Source organism: Bombus huntii, chromosome 18 (genome assembly GCF_024542735.1).
Source record: "Bombus huntii isolate Logan2020A chromosome 18, iyBomHunt1.1, whole genome shotgun sequence".
In the NCBI taxonomy this organism is placed as follows: Eukaryota; Metazoa; Arthropoda; class Insecta; order Hymenoptera; family Apidae; genus Bombus; species Bombus huntii.
The window spans coordinates 4,018,046-4,043,322 of record NC_066255.1 but is presented as its reverse complement, the minus strand read 5'-3'; the positions used below and the strand labels follow the sequence as shown (position 1 = coordinate 4,043,322).

General features: G+C 38.2%; 2 protein-coding genes across 8 annotated transcripts; both read left to right on the top strand.

Annotated features, from left to right (window-relative positions):
• The first annotated feature begins 9,167 nt into the window (after positions 1–9,167).
• Positions 9,168–24,245, top strand: LOC126875478 (cystinosin homolog). Of its 7 annotated transcripts, none has more exons than XM_050638417.1 (10): positions 9,168–9,710; positions 10,015–10,137; positions 19,595–19,646; positions 19,733–19,823; positions 20,246–20,431; positions 21,075–21,315; positions 21,394–21,513; positions 21,731–22,019; positions 22,107–22,209; positions 23,981–24,245. In XM_050638417.1, the coding sequence occupies exons 3-10, from the start codon at positions 19,607–19,609 to the stop codon at positions 24,102–24,104; spliced, it is 1,194 nt and encodes a 397-aa protein (XP_050494374.1). In that variant the 5' UTR covers positions 9,168–9,710; positions 10,015–10,137; positions 19,595–19,606; the 3' UTR covers positions 24,105–24,245. The 7 variants fall into 7 exon arrangements, with proteins under 7 accessions (XP_050494374.1, XP_050494375.1, XP_050494371.1 ...); XM_050638418.1 differs by having other exon boundaries at positions 9,168–9,730; XM_050638414.1 differs by lacking the exons at positions 9,168–9,710; positions 10,015–10,137; positions 23,981–24,245 and adding exons at positions 18,793–19,028; positions 22,860–23,335.
• Positions 24,145–25,248, top strand: LOC126875484 (39S ribosomal protein L55, mitochondrial). The gene is made up of 2 exons (XM_050638434.1): positions 24,145–24,451; positions 24,725–25,248. The coding sequence occupies exon 2, from the start codon at positions 24,726–24,728 to the stop codon at positions 25,041–25,043; it is 318 nt and encodes a 105-aa protein (XP_050494391.1). The 5' UTR covers positions 24,145–24,451; position 24,725; the 3' UTR covers positions 25,044–25,248.
• Positions 25,249–25,277: the final 29 nt, after the last annotated feature.

Sequence of the window (25,277 nt, the reverse complement as noted above, 5' to 3'; positions counted from 1 at the left end):
CATGGATGGTTTTATTCGTTGGCTCTCGTGCGAGTTTCATCGCACTCGTTTGATAAACTCGCACATTTTGTTTTCTTTCCCCCTTTTTCCTTTCAGGAGACACACGCGGGCGAGAACGGACAAACGAACGAATGAAACAAGGGGTCGCGCTACCCTCTGCCGTCTAAAGTTTGCGATTCGATCGATGCAGTTTCGCTCTAGCTGAAACTATATTTTTACGTAATTCCTTCTTCGTTTGAAAACATTTCGCCGGATCCGCTTCCTTATTCTTCGAATCAACGCGAAATTTACGCAACGACGAAACATTTTTAAAGCAAAAAAGACAAAGCATCGAGATCACACGAGTTAGCTTTTTCTCGATAGGCCATAGATCTTTGTATCTCTCCGCAAAGCGGACGTCTTGGCTCAATTTTAAAAGGAACGTGGCCTCGAAAGCGAAACTTTTTCCCTTTGACAGTGCCAATTCGCTCGATTTATGGTCTGTGCGTTACGTCGACGCGGTCAATTGCCGGCGAACAGTCGTTCCTCTTTTGATTTAAGGCCATTTCTCTTTCCTTTTTTTTTTTTTTTTTTTTTTTTTTTGTACGATTGACCGAATATGTCTCGCGTTAAGCGACACGCACACCCGCATAAATCCTTCGCAGCCGGTGGCACGTGCCGATCGAAATTCGCTTCGGGACGATGATTTATCACGGTGTGGCAGAAGTCAAGACTATGATAAGACTTTGCATTCTCGTTTCGTGTTTAGTCGTGATATAAGAGTAAAGGTGACTGGTCACGAAACCAAAGAATAATGGCCCTATCAGCTTTTCGTTACGCGTCGAAACGGGAAAGCTTGCCTGATTTTTCCATCGACATCTTGGAAGCGATACCGCGTCAGGTATCAAGAAGAGCGGAGTTTCGAGCGCGGTTGTAACTCGGAAAAAAAGCACGTGCGCCGTCACACAATAGAAACGGATAACAACAAAGTGACAGCAATTTATGTTTAAACGACGCGGCTTTGTATCGGCGCTGTGTCGGTCGTACCATCGACATTATCTTGCTCGTTTTCGCGTGACGAAAGCTGCCATTTGTACGGGTCGCATGCGCTATGCAGCCGCATCACAGGGCTGCTTTTGTTTTTACCGAGAAGGGCTCTTTGTTAGCACGGATCAGCACCGATCCATGGATCAGGTCTAACAAAACGCCGGAGGAACGATGTCGAGTTTAACAAAAAAAGCCATCGCGATCGCGTCAGTCAAACAGACGATTTTTCCCCGAAGATGGATTTATCTTTTACAAGTAGATACCGTGAAATCGCTCGAGGCAGCACTCGAGAACGGCTGAAAATTCCGAAACAAAGAGCAGCACACCGACGTAACGATGACGTTACGTTTCAAACTACATGGCTCGAGTTAGGTCTCCTTTTGTCCAGTGAACCGACAGAACCGAACGATTTATCGGAGACGAGACATGGCTCGCGGTCGTGTCGCGGCCGGAACAGGTTCCCATCCAAGGGAGATCAATGGAGGCAGCGTTAGCCGACGTTTCCAAATTGGAAAATAACGCGTGACCCCGTGCACAGTGGCCCGCTACTGGCCGTTTCGACCGGTTTCGCATCCTGTTACCTGAACGTTACTCTTCCGCGTCGTGGACCCAATTGAGCTCGTGTGTCAGTTCGACGACTCTATCTAGTTCCACGCGAACGTGCTTCTACAGAGCCAAACTTTCTCTTTGATGTTTTATTTTAATATATAGTAACACGAAGAAATTGTTTGCATGTTACGTTTCAAATTGTAAAAGAGGACCGAGAGTGAGAGATATATGCGAAAACTCGATCGTTCTTCTCACCTTAACCGCTATAAGTATACTTTTCGGTTAAATTATCGCGACAATTTTTGCCAAACTGAAATAACTGAAAGCGTAGTCGTTTCCCAAAGATACGCAAGTCTACTTCTCGTCGTTGAATACACAAAGTCGCGAGTTTATTGCGCAGCAACTTATCTCGTAAATTAACGATACGTAAAAGTGGAAAGAAACGTTTGAAAAATATGTCTAACATTCGAATCTTCGTTTCGTAATAACCTTTTAACTAGCCGTATTTCTTTTATTGGCCATTACTCGACAAACTGTTACGCGGCGAAGAAGTTAATCGTGTACATTTTAATCGCGATGCACATCGCGAGCCGTGGACTGCGCTCGCAGACGCGAAACTCGCTGAAAAGCTCCCTTAATATTGCGATAACGTTTATACGCGTGCAGAAGGCTGTACAAGCTCCTTTTAAGGAGGCCCCATAAATTTCCAAAGTACCCGTAAAATGATTATAAACGACCGAAGTTATCCTTAACTGTGCGCCGACGTTGATTTAACGTAGACTTTACGTGCCTAACGGCCACGGAAGTGTGTATTGTTGCGGCGAGCTTCGAGGGAAGTCTATCCTTAACGAACAGTCCTTCGGGGCCCATAATTCCGACAATTTCCGACCGCGCTTTCAAAAATCGTATTTCGTACGGAAGTCGGCTGGTTTCATAACTTTGTTAGTTCCTTGCGTCGAAAGCACGGTAACGAAGAGATACGTGGACGATGCAAGAATTTAGACGAAGACAGAACCGACAGCCGCGCTCTATTTTCCAATCTAAGATTTGACGATTGGACAAAGATTTCGTTAAAGGGAAGACTTTGAACGAGCTTATAAATCTGAACTGTCTAAAACAAGATAATCTTGCTAATAGCGGGAGATCTGCGAAATCGAGTTGGAATTTCTGATTGGAGAATAATATCGGAGACTGTGTAGACGATACGAGATATCGCGAAATTGAGTCCGAATTCTTTATTCAAGTAATGTAACGATGAAAGCTAATTAGAAGCGAAGCGTGCGCGATGCGACAATTTAGAAGCAAACAGACCCGACAACGATTTCATCGAAAGGAAGAATTTTAACGCAACGTAGGTAAGATCCGTGAATTCGAGTTCGAGTTCGAGTTCCCTGTTCTCGTCCAATCTTCCTTAAAGGGGTCCAGATATTCCTTTTTTTCTTCGCTCGTCTCGGCAACTTTGAATTACCTAAATTCGCTGCAAGGTCCCGCAAGAACGGGGCAACGTTAATTACCGACTGTTTCGTTAATAAGCTCGCCCTCGCGAAACGTTCAAGAATGAATTATGTTAAAATTAATGCTCTGCAAGGAGAAGGGAACGGTAGCAGCGTTTAAAAAAGCTTTAGCCGAAAGGACACTGTAACCCTTGCCGAGTTTAACGATCCTGAAAGCGTACGTCGTTGCGGTGATTCTCGAACGCGTGTCTTCGTTCCGGCTCGGTCCAGACGTTTCTCCGTCAAAATTTCATTTAAACTCGCCTCTATCGTCCGATACGATCTCGTTCGCGCGGGGTATTCGAGAAAAGAGTACCTATAAATATAGCGATAACTGACAGTAACGAGAAAAAAAGAGAGGATTTGTGCAAGATTTAGAGGCGTACATCTTAACGAGCCAACTATTACGTTGATTAGCCCGTAGCGGGACAGCAATTATGTCGCGATACGCGTCCGAGAAATAAATGACTTTGAGATTAATGTGTCGTAAGGGAACGTAGGAGTAGAAGAGGAGAGCAGCGTGATCGATAAAGTTCTTTTTCAACGGGCGTAAGTTGCACAACATGGAATACATCGCGACAATCGAACGCGGTTTAAAGGTAATGCCCGAAATGGATATAAACTTTTGTTCGGAAATTTTATACGATCGTGACAGGGCTCGTAAAGCGCACTTTACACGTGGCCAAGTTCCGCTAACCTTGTCGACGATAGCGAGATTTAGAAGCTTCGAATTCGGGAAACGTAAAACCTAATAGCCCGGAATCGCGTGATCGCCCCTATCCTGCCACCCTGCGAAAGATTTATCCCTCGGTAACGAATCCGTAATTAAGCTTCCTTAACTTTTCCGATTTTGTAACACATGAAATTCCTCAGTGGCGTATATCGAACTTCTTTAATTCCTATCAAATATAGCAAATATATTCCCGATTGCGAGGTTAAAATCGGACGTGGTACTTTTGCTTAGCGATTGAAAGAGTAAGAAGGGAAACGGAGAAGAACGCTGCCCGTGTAAAACGTCTCTGGTTCTTCGTTCCTCTGATCACAGTTCTCCTTCCGGTATTACTATGGACAGCTTTTTATTTTTTGGAATGAACCGCTGCGATTTATCCCATTTAACGAACTACCAAGTAACGCGGTTCGCTATAATCTACGTGAAGGAGACTTGTTCGGAGCTAAACACGTCGCGGGCAATGTTTCCCGCCATCTCGTTAAATTTGAAAAAATGCAAATGCTCGTTGGTTCGTCAGATTACTTCCTTCCTCGATTACTTCTTTTCAAACACCGAGCGACATGAATTTTTCCCGCGTGGTCTTCAATTGTCCTACTAACGAAGCAAATAGATAACTCGCTACGTAATTTGTCTTGGAGTTTCAAGGTATCTAAAAATTTCAAAGAAACGAACCAAGAACGAACGTCAACTCTACGACGATCGAATACGATTCCTATCTCGAATCCTTGATTATCCCCTAAATTTTCGTCTCTACTACTTGCCTCTGCGATATACGTAACTTTGTCTCTCGTCTCTAGCTTTTATCGCGTTATTCTTCCTTAAATATCTGTAGCGTCTTAGATAGTTTTAGCGATAGCGATCGTTATCGGCTGTAAGTGGTTGTTGACCGAAAGAGAGGCGGCCGCACGAAGAGGCACGCGAAGGTACCCCGAGCGTGCTCCGTGGCTCTCCATCGCGTGAACGTGCGAGCCGGTCGCGAATCGTTAGAACGCAAAATTCCGCAGAAGCTTTAAATTTCGGAGGTTCGCGTAAAGGACCGCAAGCCGCACAACTGCACGCGGTGGACCGCACGCGGCACATGAGACCGCGCTGCGATGTAACGAGCCGCGTTCCAAGCGTGGACCGCATAACAGGCCGCACGCGGCCTGACAGTTGCGCACCGCTGTTCACCTGAACGCGATATTCCACGAAAAATAAAGCGGCCGATCAGGTGAGAATCACTTCCTTTCCTGCTGATCGGCACACTGCACAACCACGGCCGCATCGATCGTCGGCCGATCGATCAAATTATCCACTCGAAGGAGAATCTTCACGTACACGCGATAAGTATACATCATCCACAAGTACATATGTAGATACCGGTATGCAAACCCGATCAAAAGGTTCCTTATTTTTCTGATATTTTCAAATCTATGATTGAACGGCGTTTCTCTGCTGCCGATTTTGTTTATCTCTTGCCATAACTGGAATCAGATGCTCTGCTAATGTTAAACCGAAACCAGGAATATATCTGTATCGCTCTAATTCCATTTGTAACGAATAGCTAAAACCTGGTAAAATTTACACAAACTTTTAGAATTGTGGCTAGAAACGGACAGACTTAAAGTCACCTAACTCGGAATCAATTTTCCTTCACATTCGGTTGTTGTTCTATGCTAATTATACTAATTAATATTAACCACTGCTTTCACCAATACCTGCTAACTGTATACGATTGCCTTAGAAACTAAAGGCTTTTATTTGTGGTATCAATATTTTATATATTTGCAATAATTTTCGTAATAGTGTAGTGTTATTTACATATACGGTACTGTTCCTGTATTGTTCGTGTATATTACGTCACAAATTTGCCTCGTCCACAACTCCGTAACTCAACTCCGTCGTCATCCAAAGCTGCTAATGTTCTTGGATTTCTGACACGCATACCTTACAATGCTAGTAACTCGAAATTCATTTTTCCTCGCGGAATTATTGGAATCCGTTAATCGCACTTTTACATTAAATAGAAACTTTATCTCGTGGTCTGACGTTATTCCTTCTCTTTTTTTTTCTCTCTCTATAATACTGCTTGTTATTTTGCTTGTTGGCTTCATTTTGCCATTACTTTTGTTTCGCAACTTCCTCGAAGGTTAGATTCCTCGGTTGCTAAACATTTGGCTTGTAAAACATAGAAACTTTTCCCTCGAAAGTGAGGAATTTCTACATTCATCTCCTGCTCTCCTGGATATGTATTTCCCATCTTTCGGATGAATAAACCCGAGGCGACACATACTCTCGTAAATCAAACAACGTTCTTGCCGTTATTAATTATATTTCCGTCGCAGTGTCTTAATTAAACATATTAATTACGTTTCCTTTGAAATTGAAATCTCGTTGACATCGGATTCGTAAACGATCGAAAATATATATACACGTTTTCGTTCAATTTTTCTTTACCCTTTGCCGTGTTTTTAGTTCAGCTGTGTCCAGTCGGAGATTTAGAGGAACGTTCGTCGTCGGCTTTGGAACTGATGCCAAAAACGCGCGTTTTTCCGTTCAATCTTGCCTCGTGACCGATGAAAAATTACATCGTCCTGCGCACGTACTATTTAACTTTAACGAAATGACTAGCAATTATGGCTATTGCGCGAGCAACGTAACGTCGAGTTGAAAAATGAAGTTTTCTTTATCAGCTTCATTTGATTATCATGCTAGTTCAAATAGATAATCTGAAATATGTTACGTATTTTTGTAATTTAGAGTGCTACCGACGAAACGTCAGCACGTTCCATTCGTTCGTACGATTTTACAAAAATTTCTAATCGCTATCCAAATGAATTAGAACGTAATATGTTCGTTCACGCTAATTCAAGCATATCCAATATCAATCGTACATAACCATGTTATCGAAGGTAATAGTTTAATCAACAAACAATTCTCGTATGCATAGGTTTACGAGTAGAGAACTTCGATCCGTGTCGACGCGTTCAAACACGAAACAAGATCGGTGGAAAACCAAGCGGCATTTGTTACCGAAAACTTTGCGTCAGACCTGATTTAATTTCGCCAATTCTATATCACGTTGAGAACACGGTTGTTCCTGTCGCCTCTGAATTTTCGCCTTCTTTACTTTCTTCTCCTTTCGTGCCGGCTCTTTATTTTCCTTTCTTCTTCTTTTTTTTTTTTTTTTTTTCTTTTTAACAGATCGACAATTTATGTTTTTTCGCTGGCAAGCCAGAGATTTAGCGGAACAGCCAACGCAGTTCCGGAATTCGTGCCAAAATCGTGCGATCTGCGCGATCGAGGCAGCATACAGTAAGCTACATGTTGGAGAAAATCCGCTTCGTCATTCGATGACATCACGAGGCGACTTGTCGGACGTATCTACGCCGTCGATCTTTTCCATACTTATCGTTTGCAGTTCATTTTCTTATCTCCAGATAAATGAAAACTCCTTCTTTTTACCAAGTCATTATAAATATAAACATTGCAACGTTTCACGCAATAGGAAAAAATTCAGGTAATTTCAGGCTCAAGGAATAAAAGTATAAACTGGTATCGATATATTATTAAGTATTTTATAACCCTTTTTCGCGATAGAATTTCGATATTTGCTATCCTCGCGTGCCAACTGGAAATTTAATTACTCCAAAGTACCCAATAATGTACGGCAGTGATATATTTTCGATTAAAGCCGTGTTTCAATCGCATTGTACCGAATCTGCAAGCTGAAAATTTCCTTTAATTTCGTCGTGCTACGTTTCCGATTCCATCGAAATTTTCGGAAACGAGGATAACGCAGAGATCACGGTATCGAAACTGCACGTGAACCAGTTTTGGGCGATTCCGTGTTAGCCTAGACGTAACGAACGTGCGACCTGGCCAATTAAATTCAATCGAGACCGACTGATCCATTGGCGTGTCAATACAGGTAAGTACATCGCAATTCCGTATGTCGTCGATCGGCGAACGAATAGCCGTACGATTACTAAGAAACAAAAGTTTCCGTCACCAATACGCACAATCATCATCACAGGGAAAATATTACATCAAAGGTTTAATCACGAAGTTGTCTGATATGTTACGCCGTCATTGCAAATATTGCGAAAGCAGACCACTTCCTTTAGAAATAGGCACTCGCCACTAGTATATGCTAGTAGGTACGAAACAGCACGAACTCGTTAATATTTCTCGCATACCTAGTCTACTGAAAGTTTCGACCAATATAATTTTAACAATTTCAAATGTTTCGTCGAGCAGAAGAAAATATACGCAGAGGAATCACGATCGAACCAATTACCCATAGAGTTTTTACGAAACCGTTAGTCTAAATATAGCCATTGTAATTCACAATCAATTAGAAGCTATTGGTCCCTCGATTCGCTGAGCTAGCCACAAATTATATGTATTATATATTATATATATTACACGCATATATATATACGTACATATATATGTACATATAGATGAAAATAGATGTCCGATACAAGTCAATAACCTCCGGTGAACGGTCTAATATAATTTAGTAATATTGTAATATATTAATAGAGGGAGAGTGAGAAGGAGAAAGGGAGAGAGGGAGCAATCCATACTATTAACACGGCGCATTCATCAGCCTTAACATTACGTTCTTTTAGTACATATTTTCCAGTATCAAACTTATCTGCCGCAACAATAACAATACATTTTTGTCGTAATATAAATTGTATGGTACACGCACGATATTGACCGTCGTTTTGCAATGCTGGCATTTTTTCAGTCAATTATGTTGTCAACTTTATTGGTTTCTTATCTTGTTTGTTTTAATACCTAGTCATTGTCAATTGTTGGAATCAATTTACTTTTAGAGGGATACTTTATCTTGTCTATCAAACGGAGAGTAAAAATTCAATCGAGGATCAGGGAATGTTAAAGACAAATTGATTTGTTTGCAAACATTTTAACGTTAATGGCTCGATTCGCGTAAATAACGCATCGTTTTTTTATCATCGATAGATTTATCATTAATCTCCTTCCAGATCCTTAATTCCTTGGCATTAAAACACCAGAAAAATATATATGCTACGTTGTTCAAAGATTATATCTATCGACGACGTTAGTTTAACGTGATTGGTTTATTGCACCATTCGAGACAGAATTCAGATTCATAGATTAATCCGATCGTAAGACAATTTCTACAAAATTCCGTTGAAATAAGATTCGCAGAAATTGGCGTTATGATCGAATAATCTATAGGATCTAACGCAGAAGAGACGGTAAAAGCACATTGGGAAAAGCCGAGATAGTCGAGACGGTCATGAAATTGAGCGTCGTATGGGAAAGGGACGGGTCGGGGAGGGAGGATTTTGCCGGGAGGGGAGAGGCTCGTACAACAGATTTATATGTACGTACGACAGGCTCGCGCTAGCCATTGCGAATCGCGTTCGCCAATGCGATAGTGTTCTCCTCTATCGTTCGACGATATCTCGGCCGGCCGAGGGAAAAGAGGAACGAGCCGTTCTCCTTTTACTTTCGATAGAATTTGCCCGAGACCTTGAACGAGCCAGCGATTTCGTCATAATTATACCTCGGGCTGGCTTATTTTTCGTCGTCGCTCCGACCGATAATATTTCGCCGTGATCGCGCATAGAAAACGTTCGAGTTTCTCTCGTTTCGGTAAAGAGAGAGAGAAAGAGAGGGAGAGAAAGTACCGATAGGAGAAGAAAATAGGCGATTCGACCTAGAGAAGAAGAGCCGATGTTTGGACCAAGTCGGAAAAAATATCGGGTGCGAACGAGGGACAGTTTCGTTGCAAGTTCAAGGCTGAAGCCCTGAGAAGTTTTGCGATCGGCAAACTGGAGTCATTGAATGCGGACAAACTGGGTGTCGAGAGTGCGTGCTCGCCTGGATGAAATTGCACCGAATGACTGGATGATTGGAAGAAACGTAGACGGGTGAGCGTCACGATAGACAGGTATACCGTCGTGCATTTGTTCAATTTTTCCTTCGATCGTAGTCACGAATCGGTTGAAAGATTTGCATCAATTATATTAAGACGAGTAGCAAAGTAATTATTACGTCGAGGAACAAAATTCGAAAAATTAAATAAATCGACGATTCGAGATTGATCGATTAAATTGCATGGAAGTTAACGAAGCCACTATAAAAAGTATCGCAGACAAATTAAATCGTTTCCGTTCGTCGTCGGAAGAAACACGTCGGTCTCGACGAGTTTTAATGGAAAGCTTGTTCTTGCAGGTAGCTCGAAAGAGAGGAAAGAGGTTTTTAAAGCGCGGAGAAATTGGACGTCTCTGTATCGGATTCGCTTACTGCAGGCTTTAACTGTCACCTGATCTATCGCGGCCGGACGAAATTCGACAGGTGAGTGAGCGAAGCCGCGGAGCAATTTATCCGTAAATCGTGATCTAATAAAAACTGGACAAAACGTTGGAGAAATAAATTGACCGTTTAGCCAAGGATGCGGAATTTGAGTCGCCGTCCGATGAATAAATCAGTCACGAATTACCGAACAAGCATCGAATGGCACTTTATTCGTTCTATGTCTCTCTCTCTCTCTCTCTCTCTCTCTCTCTTTCTCTCTCTCTCTTTCTTTCTCTGTCTTGCAATCTGTTATAGACGATAGAACGAACGTGATATATTATTCCGGATGTAGGATAGAGATTAAACATCGGATGTTAAGCGTTAGCTGAAAATTTTGATACTCATTCTACGTTAAAATTTATATATTATAATTTCTAGAAACGAGTGCCTGCCATAATATACGCTATTCCACCTTCATTTGATTAGACCTCTTCTACTCGCTGCAACTCGAGTTATGCTAAAACACTCCTAAAGTCTTACCCTTCAATTAATAAAGCGGTGAACATGGAAAGACTTTTAATACAGTTGAGTAAAGAAAAATAGGAAGGGAATGGTCGAGTTGCAAGAAGTTTTAGCAGTTATAAATACGATTCGTAAACTTGACATTATACATTATATACACGTACACCTTTCTTGTTTCGAAATTAAACTTTTTTAAGTTGCAAATCATGTTCGAAAGAAAGATCTCAAAAGTGCTCGAGAAGAAGAAATAACCGAGTTGTATTTTCTCCTTTCTCTTCTTTTTTCTTTCTCCTTTTTTTTTTCTCTCTTTTTTTTTCGGGGGACTAAATCGATCGAATTGACAAAAATTCGCAATGAGAGCACGTCCACCACTTTCGTCGATTCTGTAACACAATATAATTCCCGTGAAACTGGCCGTGAAATCGAAATCGATTCGGTACTCGTCGGTTGGTGGAAACCGGGAAACGAGGCCGAATACAAAAGTCATTGACACGTTTCTATACACGCGATACGCTGCCAAACGCCGTTGACAGCTTTCGCAAGTAAAGTACTTTGCAAATCGTAACCGGGGACATGAATTTCTTGAAACTCCGTCGACATATTCTCGATTCGAAACGCCTTGTGTATATAACGGCACATGATCTATTATTAAACGTAGACGCTGTTGAGAGAAAAGAACAGACGATAATATCGAAGCGGTAAGAGATTGTCAGCAGATAAGTTTATCGAATTAAGTGGAGTCAAAGGAAGAGATGTTTTCATCACCTATTATCACCTTATCGTTGTCTCTAAGAACGACCGTTAACTATATAGCATTACGTATATATATATCTGTAGATTTATATCGACGATGGATGTCAATGGATGGCAATTGTAATTTACGATGCTTCTTTTAAAATTGATCGTGAGAATTAGTCGATTTAGTCATTTAATTATACGTCCTAACTAAGCAGAATTTGAAATTTACGATCGCATATGAGCAGACATTCGTAAATGAATAACACCGTTTGCACGTGACACGCCTAAAAATCGTCGTTCCGCCAATCGATAGCAACGTTGTTTGTAATCGAAGCGAGACGAGATAACGAGTTACAAAAACCGCATATGAAAAGAGCTATTACGACTCCTACGATTGTTTGAGTTTTGCGAGAAACGCCGCTAAGTGTAGAAAATTGTTCTTATTTGAAGCAACAAGGTCGCAGGAAATAGTGCAGCGCCGTAATGGATAAGAACGTATCATTGTCGAGTAAGGAGTAGAAATATCTAGAATACAGTCGAGTGGAAGAACGATGAAAAATGCGGCTTTTTAAATTTCGTCGAGCCGATCGGTGGTCGACGTCTTAATTTTTCAATATCAGAATGACATGGCGTACAAGTTGACAGAGTGATTCACGCGAAACGATAAATCATTTAACTCCAGAAAAGGGTCAATTAATGGCGACGTAGCGGGTTGTATACAACAAAGCGTTCAAGATTAATTATCGCTAAAGAATCTCACGATAATTAGCGGCTGTTACTTTGCCCCTATAATTCATTATCTTTTCTGAAATTCCTAGAGACTTATAAAGGATCAAATTCGAACAGTCCATTGATCAAGAAGATATATATACAAACTTATAATACCATAGAAAAATTTGTCGTTAATCTTCCTGAGTTATCTCTGAGGCAATTTTATCGATCTCGCTGTAACGATATATTAAACTTAACTGTAGGATAAAAACGATAGACTATAAGGATATAGATTAGATTTCCAGTGATTCGCGTAATTAATCGACTAGTATTTTAATTATAATTTCTTTTAACTTTCGTAACAACGGTAATTTATTGGGAAAGAGGAATGATTGATATCGATCGATCGTCGCCGAATTAAAAGGAATGTTAGTGCTATTCGAAAAATGATTAAATCAATTTCAGCGGAACTACGCTGTTGAAGCTCGCGTTATCAGGATAATTTTATTCCATCTGGAGAGCTGCGAAATTACGATTCGCTCCGTTGAGGGGATGAAAAAAAAAAAAAACGGAATTAATACGACATTTTAATTCCAGAAATAATGTACCTATTCCAGGAATCTTTTTCAAGCATTATAATGCGTGATATTAATGCGGTGCATATTTCTTTCATCGTTTTTATTTTTATTTATCGACCGAATGACCAACGATGAATTAACATTTATCAAGCTCTTCACGTTGACAGAATGGACGAAGAAAATAATTGGAAATTTATTTTCGAACGCGCGCGTATTTATTGGATACTCGAAATAATTTGTTTACTGACAATGAGTGATAAAGCAATACGTTCGCGTTATGATTTATAGATGAACATAATTCATTTTCATTATCTGTAATGTGTTTCCACACGTACGCTTTTATATTCTATCGTTAGTCATAATTCGTTCCGTCATGTCGGTTAAAAACTTTGTCGAGGCACCTCTGTTTTTATTTCTTCTTCCCGCTGTGTCCAAAGATCTTCCGTACCGAATTTTCATCTGCCGTTGAGAGAAATAATTATAAACGCGCGGATGGAAGCAACCGTATAATCAGGCAGACTCACGAGCTCAACAACGTTTCGCTTTTTTTTTTTTTTTTTACAACGGAATTAAAAATGCAACACGCGAGCAACGTATCACGCTTCAATTAAGGTAGACGCGTCTCAAACTGGTCACTGCTTCGAAAAGTATCTCCGCGGAGAAGCGAGCTATTTCAAAATAATAAATATATTCCTTTTTCGCAAATGTTTCGCGTGTTCACGTACTCTCAAAGGTATTTTCATTCGTCTGTCCCTCTCGCGTAATCGATTTAAAAAATCATTGCCTTTGGCATCGCGTTTAAACATTTATAAAATACGTAACGTAACATAAATGGTTCGTACTTACCAAGTCACACAAATCTAGGATATGTTCATCGGTGCAATTTATTCGCAGAATAATTACGTTCATTATGAATATGTAACCGTTACGATGTCTTTCGATCATGGTAGAAAATAGCCAAGTATTTGGATCAAACGAAAGGGAACGCTGAAACATCAAGGCGGTCGATCGATCGATCGACTTATCGACCTCCTTAATTATTACTAGCGAGGAAAGCTATCTTGTTGTACGACTGTTTGAAACATTTCAACTGCAAGATCATATCGTAACGAGCTTGTCTTTCGTATCGCAAACCAGGTTAAATATTAAACAAGCTTTTAGTCGATCGTGTCTTAGATAAAATGATAAAATCGAAAGAAGAAAAAGCTTCGATAGTATCTTCCATGCTCTAATCATAACGAGTAATCGTTAGTTTTACGTTTCTACCGCGGCATGTATCATCGATATTCGTAACATACTTTGCCCTAGATCGTTTTATCATTTTTTATATTTATTATTAAATTATAGTTATTCAGTGATAAATTATGTGTCTTACGACTCGTCAAGATAATCGCATTGCTAATGCGCACGGTCCTGTAAATTTATTATAAAAAATTGTACTTCTTTTTCGTACGTTAGGTTACTTACTTCAGCCGCGGCGATCTGGCATTCTCTTTTACCGATGATACCATTATGAACCAGCGGAGATAATATCGTTGAGCGGTAAGATGTACCACGATGAAAGGAATATCTGAAATGAAAAACGCTCGTTAAGGAATTACGTTGGGAAAGTTTCTTTGAAACGCTTTCTCCGGAATTAACAAAATCAGATATAAATCTCAGGACAGGAAGTTCGGAACTCGTTCGAGATGCTGACAGCACGGCGAACGATCGTAATAACGAAGAATAAATTTCCTCGCCGTCCGAACTTTCTTCGTCCGAGCGAGTAATTAAGTTTTCGAGCAGGCGGCCTGTCGACCACTGTCACCGCCAACAGTTCCAAAAACCCATTTTCGTTTCGCCGTCGAACGAAATTTTTCGAGTGTATATGGGAAAGAACGGAGAAAAGGAGAAAGAGGAGGAGGAGATTTTTTCGAGGTAGCGTTCGAGTGTATCGCGGGTAATATTCTTTAAAACTAGGCCGACACGGGTCGTCCGTTGTTTTGTTCTTTCTTCTTGTTTTCGATCGTAGCTCGTAAAATCGGATCTCGGAAAAGGTCAAAAGCAGACCGCGTTCCGAGCATTAATATTCGATAGGAATGGAATCCGCAGACCGAGCCAAACTGCCGCCACGAGCTTGTAAATTTACATTGGAAATCGGCTGGAACGCCTGAAACACTCGGAGAAAGAAGTTTTCCTTGGATACGAACCGACGTGCCGAAGCAATGGATTCGGGCGACATTAGGAATACAAGTTTCGGTTTACCCGGGCAAATTACACGATCGAAGAACGATCGTCCGATGGAATCGGTCAACCTTCTCCGCTATCTGTTTCTACTTTCGCGTAACGCTTTATCCAGCGATATCGCTAGAAGTGTCGCTATCAGATCCCTACCAGTTCTCTGTACCGAGTCGATCGTTAATTAGAATACGTTAACCCGGCGGAACGGTGGAATAAAATCTTTTATCTCGCGTACGTTATTACTTGCGATTTCGCGTTATCAAAACCGTCCAGAGAAATGCGATTCCACAGCAATGGAGTACGCGGAGCTACATTAATATTCTATAAGGATCGGGTTCGTGAAATAGGCGAGACCAGCGCAACGAAGCTGGTGAATTTACATTGGTGAACGGTACGATATAAAGAAAAAGCAAGGCTGAAAAGCCAGGGAATATATCAAGTGACGAGAAGGAAGATACAATGTGTCCAAAACACGAAGTTAACGTTTGTGGGATATTGACAGAAGCGAAGCGGAAATTTGATCTACGAACTTGGAGTGAACTGAATTGATCGAATCATTCGGTTCGAAATAGACATAATATACGTATTAGAGAAATATATACGTTCGTGCGTTCCGCCCCAGCGGATTATGTAACGTTCTGATTAATTTAAATTAAAAATGTGAAATGAAATACGATAACGCTGTGCCGAACAAATAAGACGCTTTAAAATATTAAGATAAGGGCAGCAGCACGCAGCAGACATGAAAATCGCGTGAAATACTATGGAAAAACAGCGATATATTGCTATAAAATCTTGCCGCGAGATCGTTATTTCCGTTATTTTTTTAAATTTTCTGTATGAAATTCATGGCGATTGTCGTTCTTGGTGCACGAAACGTGTGACCTGCATCTGGTATCGGTACACGCGCGTTTCACACTGTAAAGTCTAATTTCATCCTGCGCAACAAAATCGTTGCAGTGACGCTCGATAACTTTGAAATTGCAAACGCAACAAATCGGTCCCATAACTCGACGTTTTGCCGATCTTACGCAACGGTATTTCTATTTGAAGTTAACATTCTCTAAACGTTATCTGTATCTTCGTGTATTTTTCGCTTGAACCACCAGTAAGCTTTCTACGATTACGATACTCTGCTTTCCCTGTCTCGTTTTCTTTTCATTAGTGCGGTTGCTAGATTTCGTGAAACGAAGCTCGTTCCGCGAATGTTTCTTCACATCCCAATTAACCAGGGACGTGGCTTCAACGTGCATTTGACTGCGTGCGATTAAGTAATTGCCGGCGATAAGAAATTAACATGGAACGAGCATTACGTTGCCCGATCCAGCCGGCAAAGTTAATCTTTAATTTATGCTAACCGTTATTACCTGGCGGACTAGCCTTTAATACTGCACACGCAAAACTGTTCGCGAAATTGTTTCCAGGATGAAAGGATAATGCAACTGCTGGCCGAAAGATAACGCGACCGTATGCGATGGCAAAAAATATCTAACGAAAAGGTTAAAAAAGGGGGCCAACGGATGCAAACGCGTACGTTCCGGATAAGAAAACATCGTAGGGTCGATAAATAGAAAGCTTGACGAGGCAATACATAACAATCGTCAATACGTAATGTATCTTTCATTCGTCTTCCACTTTTTTCGGAATATTACGCTGTTTACGTAATACGTAGATAAGTTCCAATCCTTTTATCAATTACTTTGGATATAATATAACATACGTAATTACTTGCTTATTAACATCTTGCTCGTTGACCTATATTAATAAATGAAGAGCATCTGTCTGTCTATCTAGCCGACTCTCTCGCTTCTATCGTTTCGATAAAATTCTTCTGTCGGATGTATTTCGTGCCTTCCAATGTGAACAGCGATGTTTCCACGATGTCGATGGAACTTCATCAACGCTCGACCCATTCAAGTGTATTAAGTTTATCAAGCAGCAAATAACTAGAATATCGGGGAGTGCGTATAGATAAGAACAGATAGAATTCAAAACTATACGAAAGATCGTTTCGCGATAATTAACGTGATTTTACGAGCCGATTCGAACGTTCTTATCGCGATAAGTCGAACGTACATCGAATTATCCGATCTTGTTGTGATAGCAAATGTTGAAAACGAAAAGACAATAAGAAACAGGAGTAGAATTCCAAGCATATTTATAAAAGATATAGAAATTCTTGAATTTTGAAGGTCGTTCGAACAACAGGATGTTTTAACATATACTGCAGATCGTAGACGATAAGTAAACGTTTATTCGCTTATCCGAAATCGATCGGTGGACGGTGTTCGCAGATTTCCGTGGACCATTTCGTCGAAGAAAACATTTTCAAACGCTTTGGAAATTTCCAGGATACGCCGACAGGCACTCCCGAATCTTGAAATCTGAAGAAAAGAACGAGGAAAGGAATATTTCCTGGGAAATTCCATGCGGACGATTCGATGGAATAATTTCGGAGGTATATCGATGAACGTCCGGCCAGGAACAATCTTGTTTATCCATATCGAAGACGAATTGAAATTGATAAAAAGGAAAGGAACGAAAGGGAGGGAGAGGACTATCTTCGAGGATTAGGTCCGTTCGACTCGGCCAGCTATGATGCAAAGGAAAATATTGACGGCGAAGTAGCCTGTATACGTCAACAAAAGCGGCAGCAGACTGCCGATCGACTTTCAGAGCTGTTTCCGTGTAAGCTTCGCGAAGGCCCCTTTGGGACACGGAGTGCACTCGAACGTCGATCTCTCTTTCGATTTATTCTATCTGAAAATGTGTAGAGAGAGTATACACACGCCCACCCAGCTCTGCCTCCGCCTCTCCCTCTGCTTACGAGTACCGTTCACTCACGAACTACTTGTCGGAACAGAATTTTCCGAATTGCCGAATGCAGAGCATTAACGTAACGTTATCGCGGAAAATCGGCTGCTTTCTGATTCTCGCTGAATCTTGCTTGAACGTGCTTAAACGCGCGACTTTTTCCGTTCCAGTGGAACCATTGGTTTCATTTAACGGCTACGATTTCATTAACAGCGACAAGTTCTTCACCCCGAGAAATAATTTTTGCTCAAAGATTAAACTCCGTTCCGAAATAACATTGGCAACAGAGATATTTCCTCGAATATTTTAAACAAAGTGGCGTTAAAAATAATTGTCGATTAAGCTGTAAGGGAAAGATGCGCGTTCAAGAACGAATAAAAAAGAAATTGGAAATCAAGAAAAATTTGAACGAGAATAATTTCTACTCTTACAAATGCGTAGCAATGGAATAATATGGCTCTGTGAAACGATTAATTGTACAAGGTTAACTAAAAAGGAAGGGAAATAATATGGGTGGCTATAATATTGGAGCATTTTATAGCAGCGAAGAGAAATAATGAAAAAAATAGATGGTCCATTATCTCCGAATAGGTCCATAATTCGCCTAGAAAAAGGATGGTGCCAGTCTACCGAGAGCATTACGAAAATGAACAGCAGGAAAAAGAATGTAATGCGATGAAATGCAAAAAAAAAAAAAAACCGCGGCATAATGAAACATCGCGTATCAAAACGATAACTATCACGTTATGGAACTCGTTAATGACATCGCCTCGCAATTTACATGCAAATATCTCGATACGAGGCTGAGAAACCTCTTTTACTCTTCTACCTGAATATGTAATTTCGCGAAAAATTTACATCAGATTAATTTCAAAACTTTCGAAAGACATCGTCAGATTCAAATAAATCAATTCTAAGGTTTTATCTTAAACGAAGTCGGTCCTCGTCGATATACATAAAATACAATTTCCTACTTCATTTATACGTGACTGTCGTAATGCAAAATTTTACAAGTACGACAAATTTTCCTTGAACGCGAGGTTTCGTTACGTCCCAGCCTCGAACTCATCTCATGCCAGCGCGTTTTGTTGCATCGTTGCATGACATAAACAGAGGAATGCATACTATCCAGGGGCCAGGAGTTTCCATTTACGTTTACTCAGAACTGGTTCAAAGGTGTACAGTGGTGTACAGGCTCGATCGATTTTTCGGTTGAGTCGCCGTGAAATATTCGGCGATGTCAAGTTTCTCTAGTCAAACGATATGCTCGCCCAAACCCGGACGGAATGCTGAAAATCTCTAGAACGGCAGGTCTTATCGCCTTTAACGCCTCGTGGCATGTTTCATCGAGGTCGTCGCGCTTCCGAGGTTAAGTTCGACCGATACTCTCTGTGTCTTTCCATAGGAACCGAGCTTTCGTACTCGTAATGTCTGTATAAGCGAACGTATCGTTCGAAATCGCGTTAACATGGCGATCGATTTTTCTAAATAATTGTTAAATCAACGGTATCCGATGTTCGACCGAAAATATACGGAACGTTATCATATTCTGGCTACCGTGAATGACAACTGGAGGATTGGTACAGATTATCCGATCGTATCGGTAGCATGCATCCGACAAAGTGCCCGGCACTTTCTATGACTTCCTTGTTTCTTCCGAGTATTAAGCGGTCAAAGCCTTCAGAAGTTAAAAAATTCTCTTCTCGATTAGACGTATAGAGTAGAATCTCGTTTAGTCAGTCTTGTTAGAAGCGAGTTAGAACTGTTGTATTAATCAAGCTAGTTGTTCCATAATTGCTGGTTGCTTTGTATAATTGTCTTACAATCAGTACAGTGATATCGATACAGTTAATCAATACAGTTAAATACAGTGTTATGCAAAATCTAAGGTTCAAGAAAAGTTTGGGATTAAAGGTTTGTTTCATCTATTTCAGAAGCCACAAAAGATGGCCTTTGTGTGGTATATAGGGATTATCACAATTCTAGGTATGAAACAATTTATAAATTATATTACATAGGATAATCTTAACTGCATTTTTTTGTCTTATGTTAAATAACGATTAATACCTCAGTTGCAGATAAGGCATGGGCAGATTTTAAGGTATCAAATCAAGATTTAATAGTTCACGTAGATAGTCAAGAATCATTTGAGTTGTACCTGACGTAAGTATCTTTGACATAAAAAAAATAAAAATAAGATTATCTAAAAGAAACAAGTACAACATGATTATTGAATGAGACACAAAAAGTTCATTATTGACTATGTGATGTGTACCGTTTACTTATATTACTTTAACATCTAATTACTAACGATAAGTATGATATTCTCATTACTTCAGTTCCATAGCATATTTTCTAAAATATCATTCAAATTGATCTTTATGTTGCATTACTGTTTGGAAATGTTTCTTATATAAAGCAGTAATATCGATAATATATCAATAGTATATAAAATATAGTTAGAACAAATTGAGATAAAACTTTCCTATGTTTCTGAGTAACTATAAATTAGCTACATCGTTATATAATTAAAGAATATAAAAAACATAAAGTAATGTTGATAATTATTTAATTTTCTCATACAGGAAAAGCTTATCTGAAGATGTATCAGTGACGATAGAAGTGCAACATCCAGATTTAGTTTCTGTTAACACATCCAGTATCTATATTACTAAAAACGATACAAAGAAGAAATGGGATATTCTTATAAATGGTCGCAGTGCAGGACACTCGATTATTAGTCTTAATGTCACGCCTAACAATGTTACAGAGTAAGTATATTTTTCATATAATGAATAAGTACCTTTAAAATCAAAATCCAAAGTATACTATTCGTTTCTCTTTAATTTGCAAATAAACATTTAAACTAACAAATAAGGAACACATTGATCCACAAAAAATAAAGATACAATAGATTAGAACAAATTGACTTTGTCGCTATCAAGTACTGTTGCGTTGTGGTGAAAGGTAACTTTACTTACTTTAAGGTAACTTTACTTTAAGTCTTTACTTTCATAATAAACTTGCAAAAGATTTTGATCTACATTACATACATTAGTATTTAGTGGTTTGTACAGATAACCTCCTGACCTATACTTGTCATCGGTTCCCCTACTGAAAGTTCAATCAGTCTGTGTTCATCTGTTCTAACTAGAACATGATAGTGTAATTGCTCTTACCATTTTCTTTTATCATTATTGCATTTTGATATTCGTATTGCAAAGTTTGTATTCCGTTAATTGAAATTAAAAATTGTCACCAAAGAATAATGACACTTTTTAGAGTGATTTTAATACCTCAAGACCAATTAAACAAAATTGATTTAAAGTAAGAAAAGAATTACAAAATTGTTAAATGCTATGTTACAGAATCTTGTGTTTTTATTATAGCGGCTAATATTTTGTATTTTTACAGTTACTCCCAAGCATTTGTTAGAGTGACTATTGAAAAATCAGATACACTTTACCACATAAGTACCGTAGTAGGATGGATATACTTTCTAGCATGGAGTGTAAGCTTCTATCCACAGATATACAGTAATTACAAACGCAAAAGTGTCGTAGGATTAAATTTCGATTATTTGTCATTGAATTTGGTTGGCTTTATTCTGTATGCACTTTTCAACTGTGGCTTGTATTGGATACCAGAAGTTGAGGTAAATCAAATGGTGCAATAAATGCAATTGGTATAGTATTTTTTAACACATAGCTTTACTTAATGTCACGCTTTTCAGCTGGAGTATTTTAGAAGATATCCAAAAGGTTTAAACCCTGTACAAGTGAATGATATTTTCTTCGCTTTGCACGCAACATTTGCGACTGTGATAACTATTATTCAGTGCTTTATATATGAGGTAATTAATTAAAATTTATCAGGTCTCTGTAAGTATGAAACCGAAATCTGTGGGAAAAATGTATAGCTAGCGATGGGCAATACTTTTCATACAATAAGCGTGTATTTTTTTTTTATACAAAAATTCCGGTTTCATATTTACATGTCTGGTACTGCAGATAAACATATTACAATTCTGTAAATGTTTTTAAATTTTAATGAAGACGTTGTCTTTCTAGGCAGGAAATCAAAGAGTATCTACCACAGCACGTATTATTCACGGAATATTTGTAGTCTTTATTTTAATTTCTATGATATTAGCTATAGTGACAACGATAAAATGGCTTGACTTTCTGTATTATTGTAGTTATGTTAAATTGAGTATAACATTAATTAAATACGTTCCACAAGCATTTTATAACTACAAAAGAAAATCCACCGTTGGTTGGAGTATTGGCAATATATTTTTAGACTTTACGGGTGGTATGTTGTCAATGCTACAGATGATACTTAATGCATACAATTATGGTAACGTATATCAAATAAATGTAAAACTTCAAACTATTACCAATTCTGTTTTAATGGCAAGTAACTAATGATAGCTCTTTCTTCTAGATGATTGGGAAAGTATTTTCGGAGATCCCACGAAATTTGGTTTGGGATTTTTCTCAGTTGCATTTGATATATTTTTCATTATACAACACTATGTACTATACAGGTACGTACATCTCTATCGTTACTTTTTCATCGTCATAAACCATTTAACTAACAACCATTTAAATAATAAAAATAATTATATTTCTTAAAAAGCTGCTAATACGCAGACATGAAAAACGTACTACAAGCTGCATGTTGTTTGTACTAACGCACTATCGAGATATTAGCAGAAATTCTATGTATCACTTTGCATTGGAAGTAAATAGTCTTTGCACGTGTGAAAAGATGAATAACTTGCATGTCTTATAAGTTCTACTTACTTAATTCCTTATATTTAATTATTTCATAACAAAAATTAATATCGACTACTATTCATAAATGAGCCAAAAACTCAACACGATGTAGAAGCTAATATATAAATATGCATATCTGTCTATGTGTAAAATTTGATAAAAAATTTCATACGCACTACTTATTATCTGCTTAAATCAGTTCAATTCTTCTAAGTATGTGTACACGCTTTCGCTAGTACGAATCGTAGATATGAGGCAGCAAAAAAATTTGTTTACAGATTTATCCGTGAACAGATGATTGACCTCAAAAACAGAATATAAGTACCTATCATCATCAATTTTGTTTTAAAATCATCTCACAACCATGCATTTTTCCCTTCCAAGTTGCACGAGCTTGCAAAATCATAAATTCTTACAGAGTAGGTAGCCAGAATGCAAGAAGTAACGAAATACTGCATAAACAAGAGAATTCATATGACGAAGACTCGGAGGCACTTCTGAAAGATATGTGTTGTTGTGGTTTCCGAAGTCAGAAGTAGAAATATGATAGGGAAAGAAGTTGTACAGAATTTCATTTCAGTCGCGAAATGGAAATTCAGCGTTCAGTATTTAAAACGTTTTCACACATATCGCTATTGTATACGTTAGTTATACAAAATTTATCCAGTGAAAAATTTGAAGTGTATTTGTTGTAAATAAGATTATTTTGATATATTTTTAAATATTTTAACGAATCTCGGTTGTTAATTGTGTATAAATAAAAGAGGAAAAAGCTTGATTATAACAATTTTAACCACATTGATATGTCAAACAGTATTGCAGATATCAAATGATATTGGTAGTGTATGAAAATAAAAGTTACAAAAAAGTAAAATTTTCATAAATTATTGAGAACTGTAATTGTTCATGATTTTACATTTATATGTTCACCTTGAAATTACAATAAATATTATCTGCATGACTTTGTACACTTTGATCAAATTATAAACATGAATATTTTAAAATTTTGCTACATTTCAAAATTAAGCATTTTAAATTACAGTTTGTCTTATAGTGCTGCGGTTTTTAGGCATGCAGCATGATATTAGAACTACCTTTATATCAAAGGTATATTACAATAAAGTGATTGTGTATTGTCTAATTATTAGAACTTGCAACAGTTTTAATAATTTCTGTGTCTTTCTACTATATCGATCTTCATCAAACTCCTACAAAGTAAAGCAATAAAATCCCTTTCAAATTTTGAAATCACAGAAAGATTTAAATAAATGATGTGTGCCCACTTTGAGTAAATCAGTTTGCATGTGTGTATTTGTGAGCGCAATTCTATGTATGTGTACGTGTGTTGTGTTGTATCTTTACTAACAGAACTAATTAAACTAACATCTTATAACGAGTGAGGACTAATTATATATTACTGAAGAAAACTTCAGTGTGCTATATAAAAATAGGATCACTCACTACACACAACTGCACTCTTTATATTTATCCTTTTATCATAAGGAAGAACTATATATACATGTCGATTACTTTCCACAGGGATCATAAAGAATATGTTAGAATACCTGGTAACAATTACGAAAATTCGGAAGAAAATCCATTAATCTGTGATTCAAATAGCAAAAACGACGCTGACATTGCTACCGATCCCATGACGACATGATCCCATCTATTTGCATACGTTATTTAAAATTTTATTCTTACCAAGTAATGTGCAGTATATCCATCGATGAAAATTACGAAGCCATGCAATTATACAACAAAATGTATACACGTGTGTAATATCACTCGCGAAATCAAATAATTCACTTCTTTTTATAACGAAATATATCCCACTCGTACCGAAATAAGACACGTTGAAACCGCCAAGGCTTTACAATTTAAAAACTATCGATATTTCAATTCGATTCGATAAGTCGTAGCCATCTACTGGTCGGATTGTGCACTAACCGTGTAACAGTACGTGTTGTACACATATAGTCGGAGTAGTAGTGTTTATTCAGAAAAGAGGTAAGTTTAATTTACTTTCAGTTTGATTATAAAAAGATCATAAAAATATTTTATGGTCAAATAACAGGTAAACAATATAATAAATAGTAGTGGAATTATGATTCGTAAATAGATCTTAACTTTAATGACTAATATAACCTCTTTGCGTAGATATTGATATGTGTAATTTTCCATTATAATTTTATCGGTTGCTAATGACAAAATAAAATTACTGTTTCTGTTACTAAGTTACTGTTTTTCATTGATTTTTGTAAATATATATTCATATTTCAGAATGAATATATCCTCCCTTTTACGACCAGCACGATCTGCATTATCCTTACATAGGAAATTGAATTGTTGGACAGCGGCGATAACAAAGAAGCATAGAAAATTTTATTTAAATACTTTTCCTGTGCATCTTGTTTTACCAGATGGCAGTAGTATTCATATCGAATACGACGAACCAAGGAGGATAATTAATCTTCCTCTCGACATTGAGACTCTCACCGAAGAACAGAAACGAATTAGATTGGAGAGACGTAGGACCATAACTAAAACAAAAATAGTAGAAGAATACCAAGATGATTTTGATGAAACTCAGTTCTATTAAATAATTTACCCAACTGTATCATTTTTTTAAATATTGCACATGGAATTCACGTTACAGTTTTATATTATAATCGTTTAGCTTTTTGCATGTTTATTTTTGATTATAAATAGATCTAGTACAGTAAATCTCAAAGCATATAAATGATCTGTACTATAAAAACACATCATGTACATATTAAATGTAATTTAATAAAATAATAACTGTATTTAGATGTAAGTATATATGTCTTCCTAT

Excerpts from the sequence above, each read along its gene's own strand:
- LOC126875478 (XM_050638413.1), top strand. The coding sequence starts at position 18,999 with ATGTTTCATCGAGGTCGTCGCGCTTCCGAG. Across the intron at positions 19,647-19,732 it reads AGGGATTATCACAATTCTAG|TTGCAGATAAGGCATGGGCA; the intron begins GTATGAAACAAT and ends TTAATACCTCAG. Across the intron at positions 22,020-22,106 it reads ACTTAATGCATACAATTATG|ATGATTGGGAAAGTATTTTC; the intron begins GTAACGTATATC and ends TCTTTCTTCTAG.
- LOC126875484 (XM_050638434.1), top strand. The coding sequence starts at position 24,726 with ATGAATATATCCTCCCTTTTACGACCAGCACGATCTGCATTATCCTTA.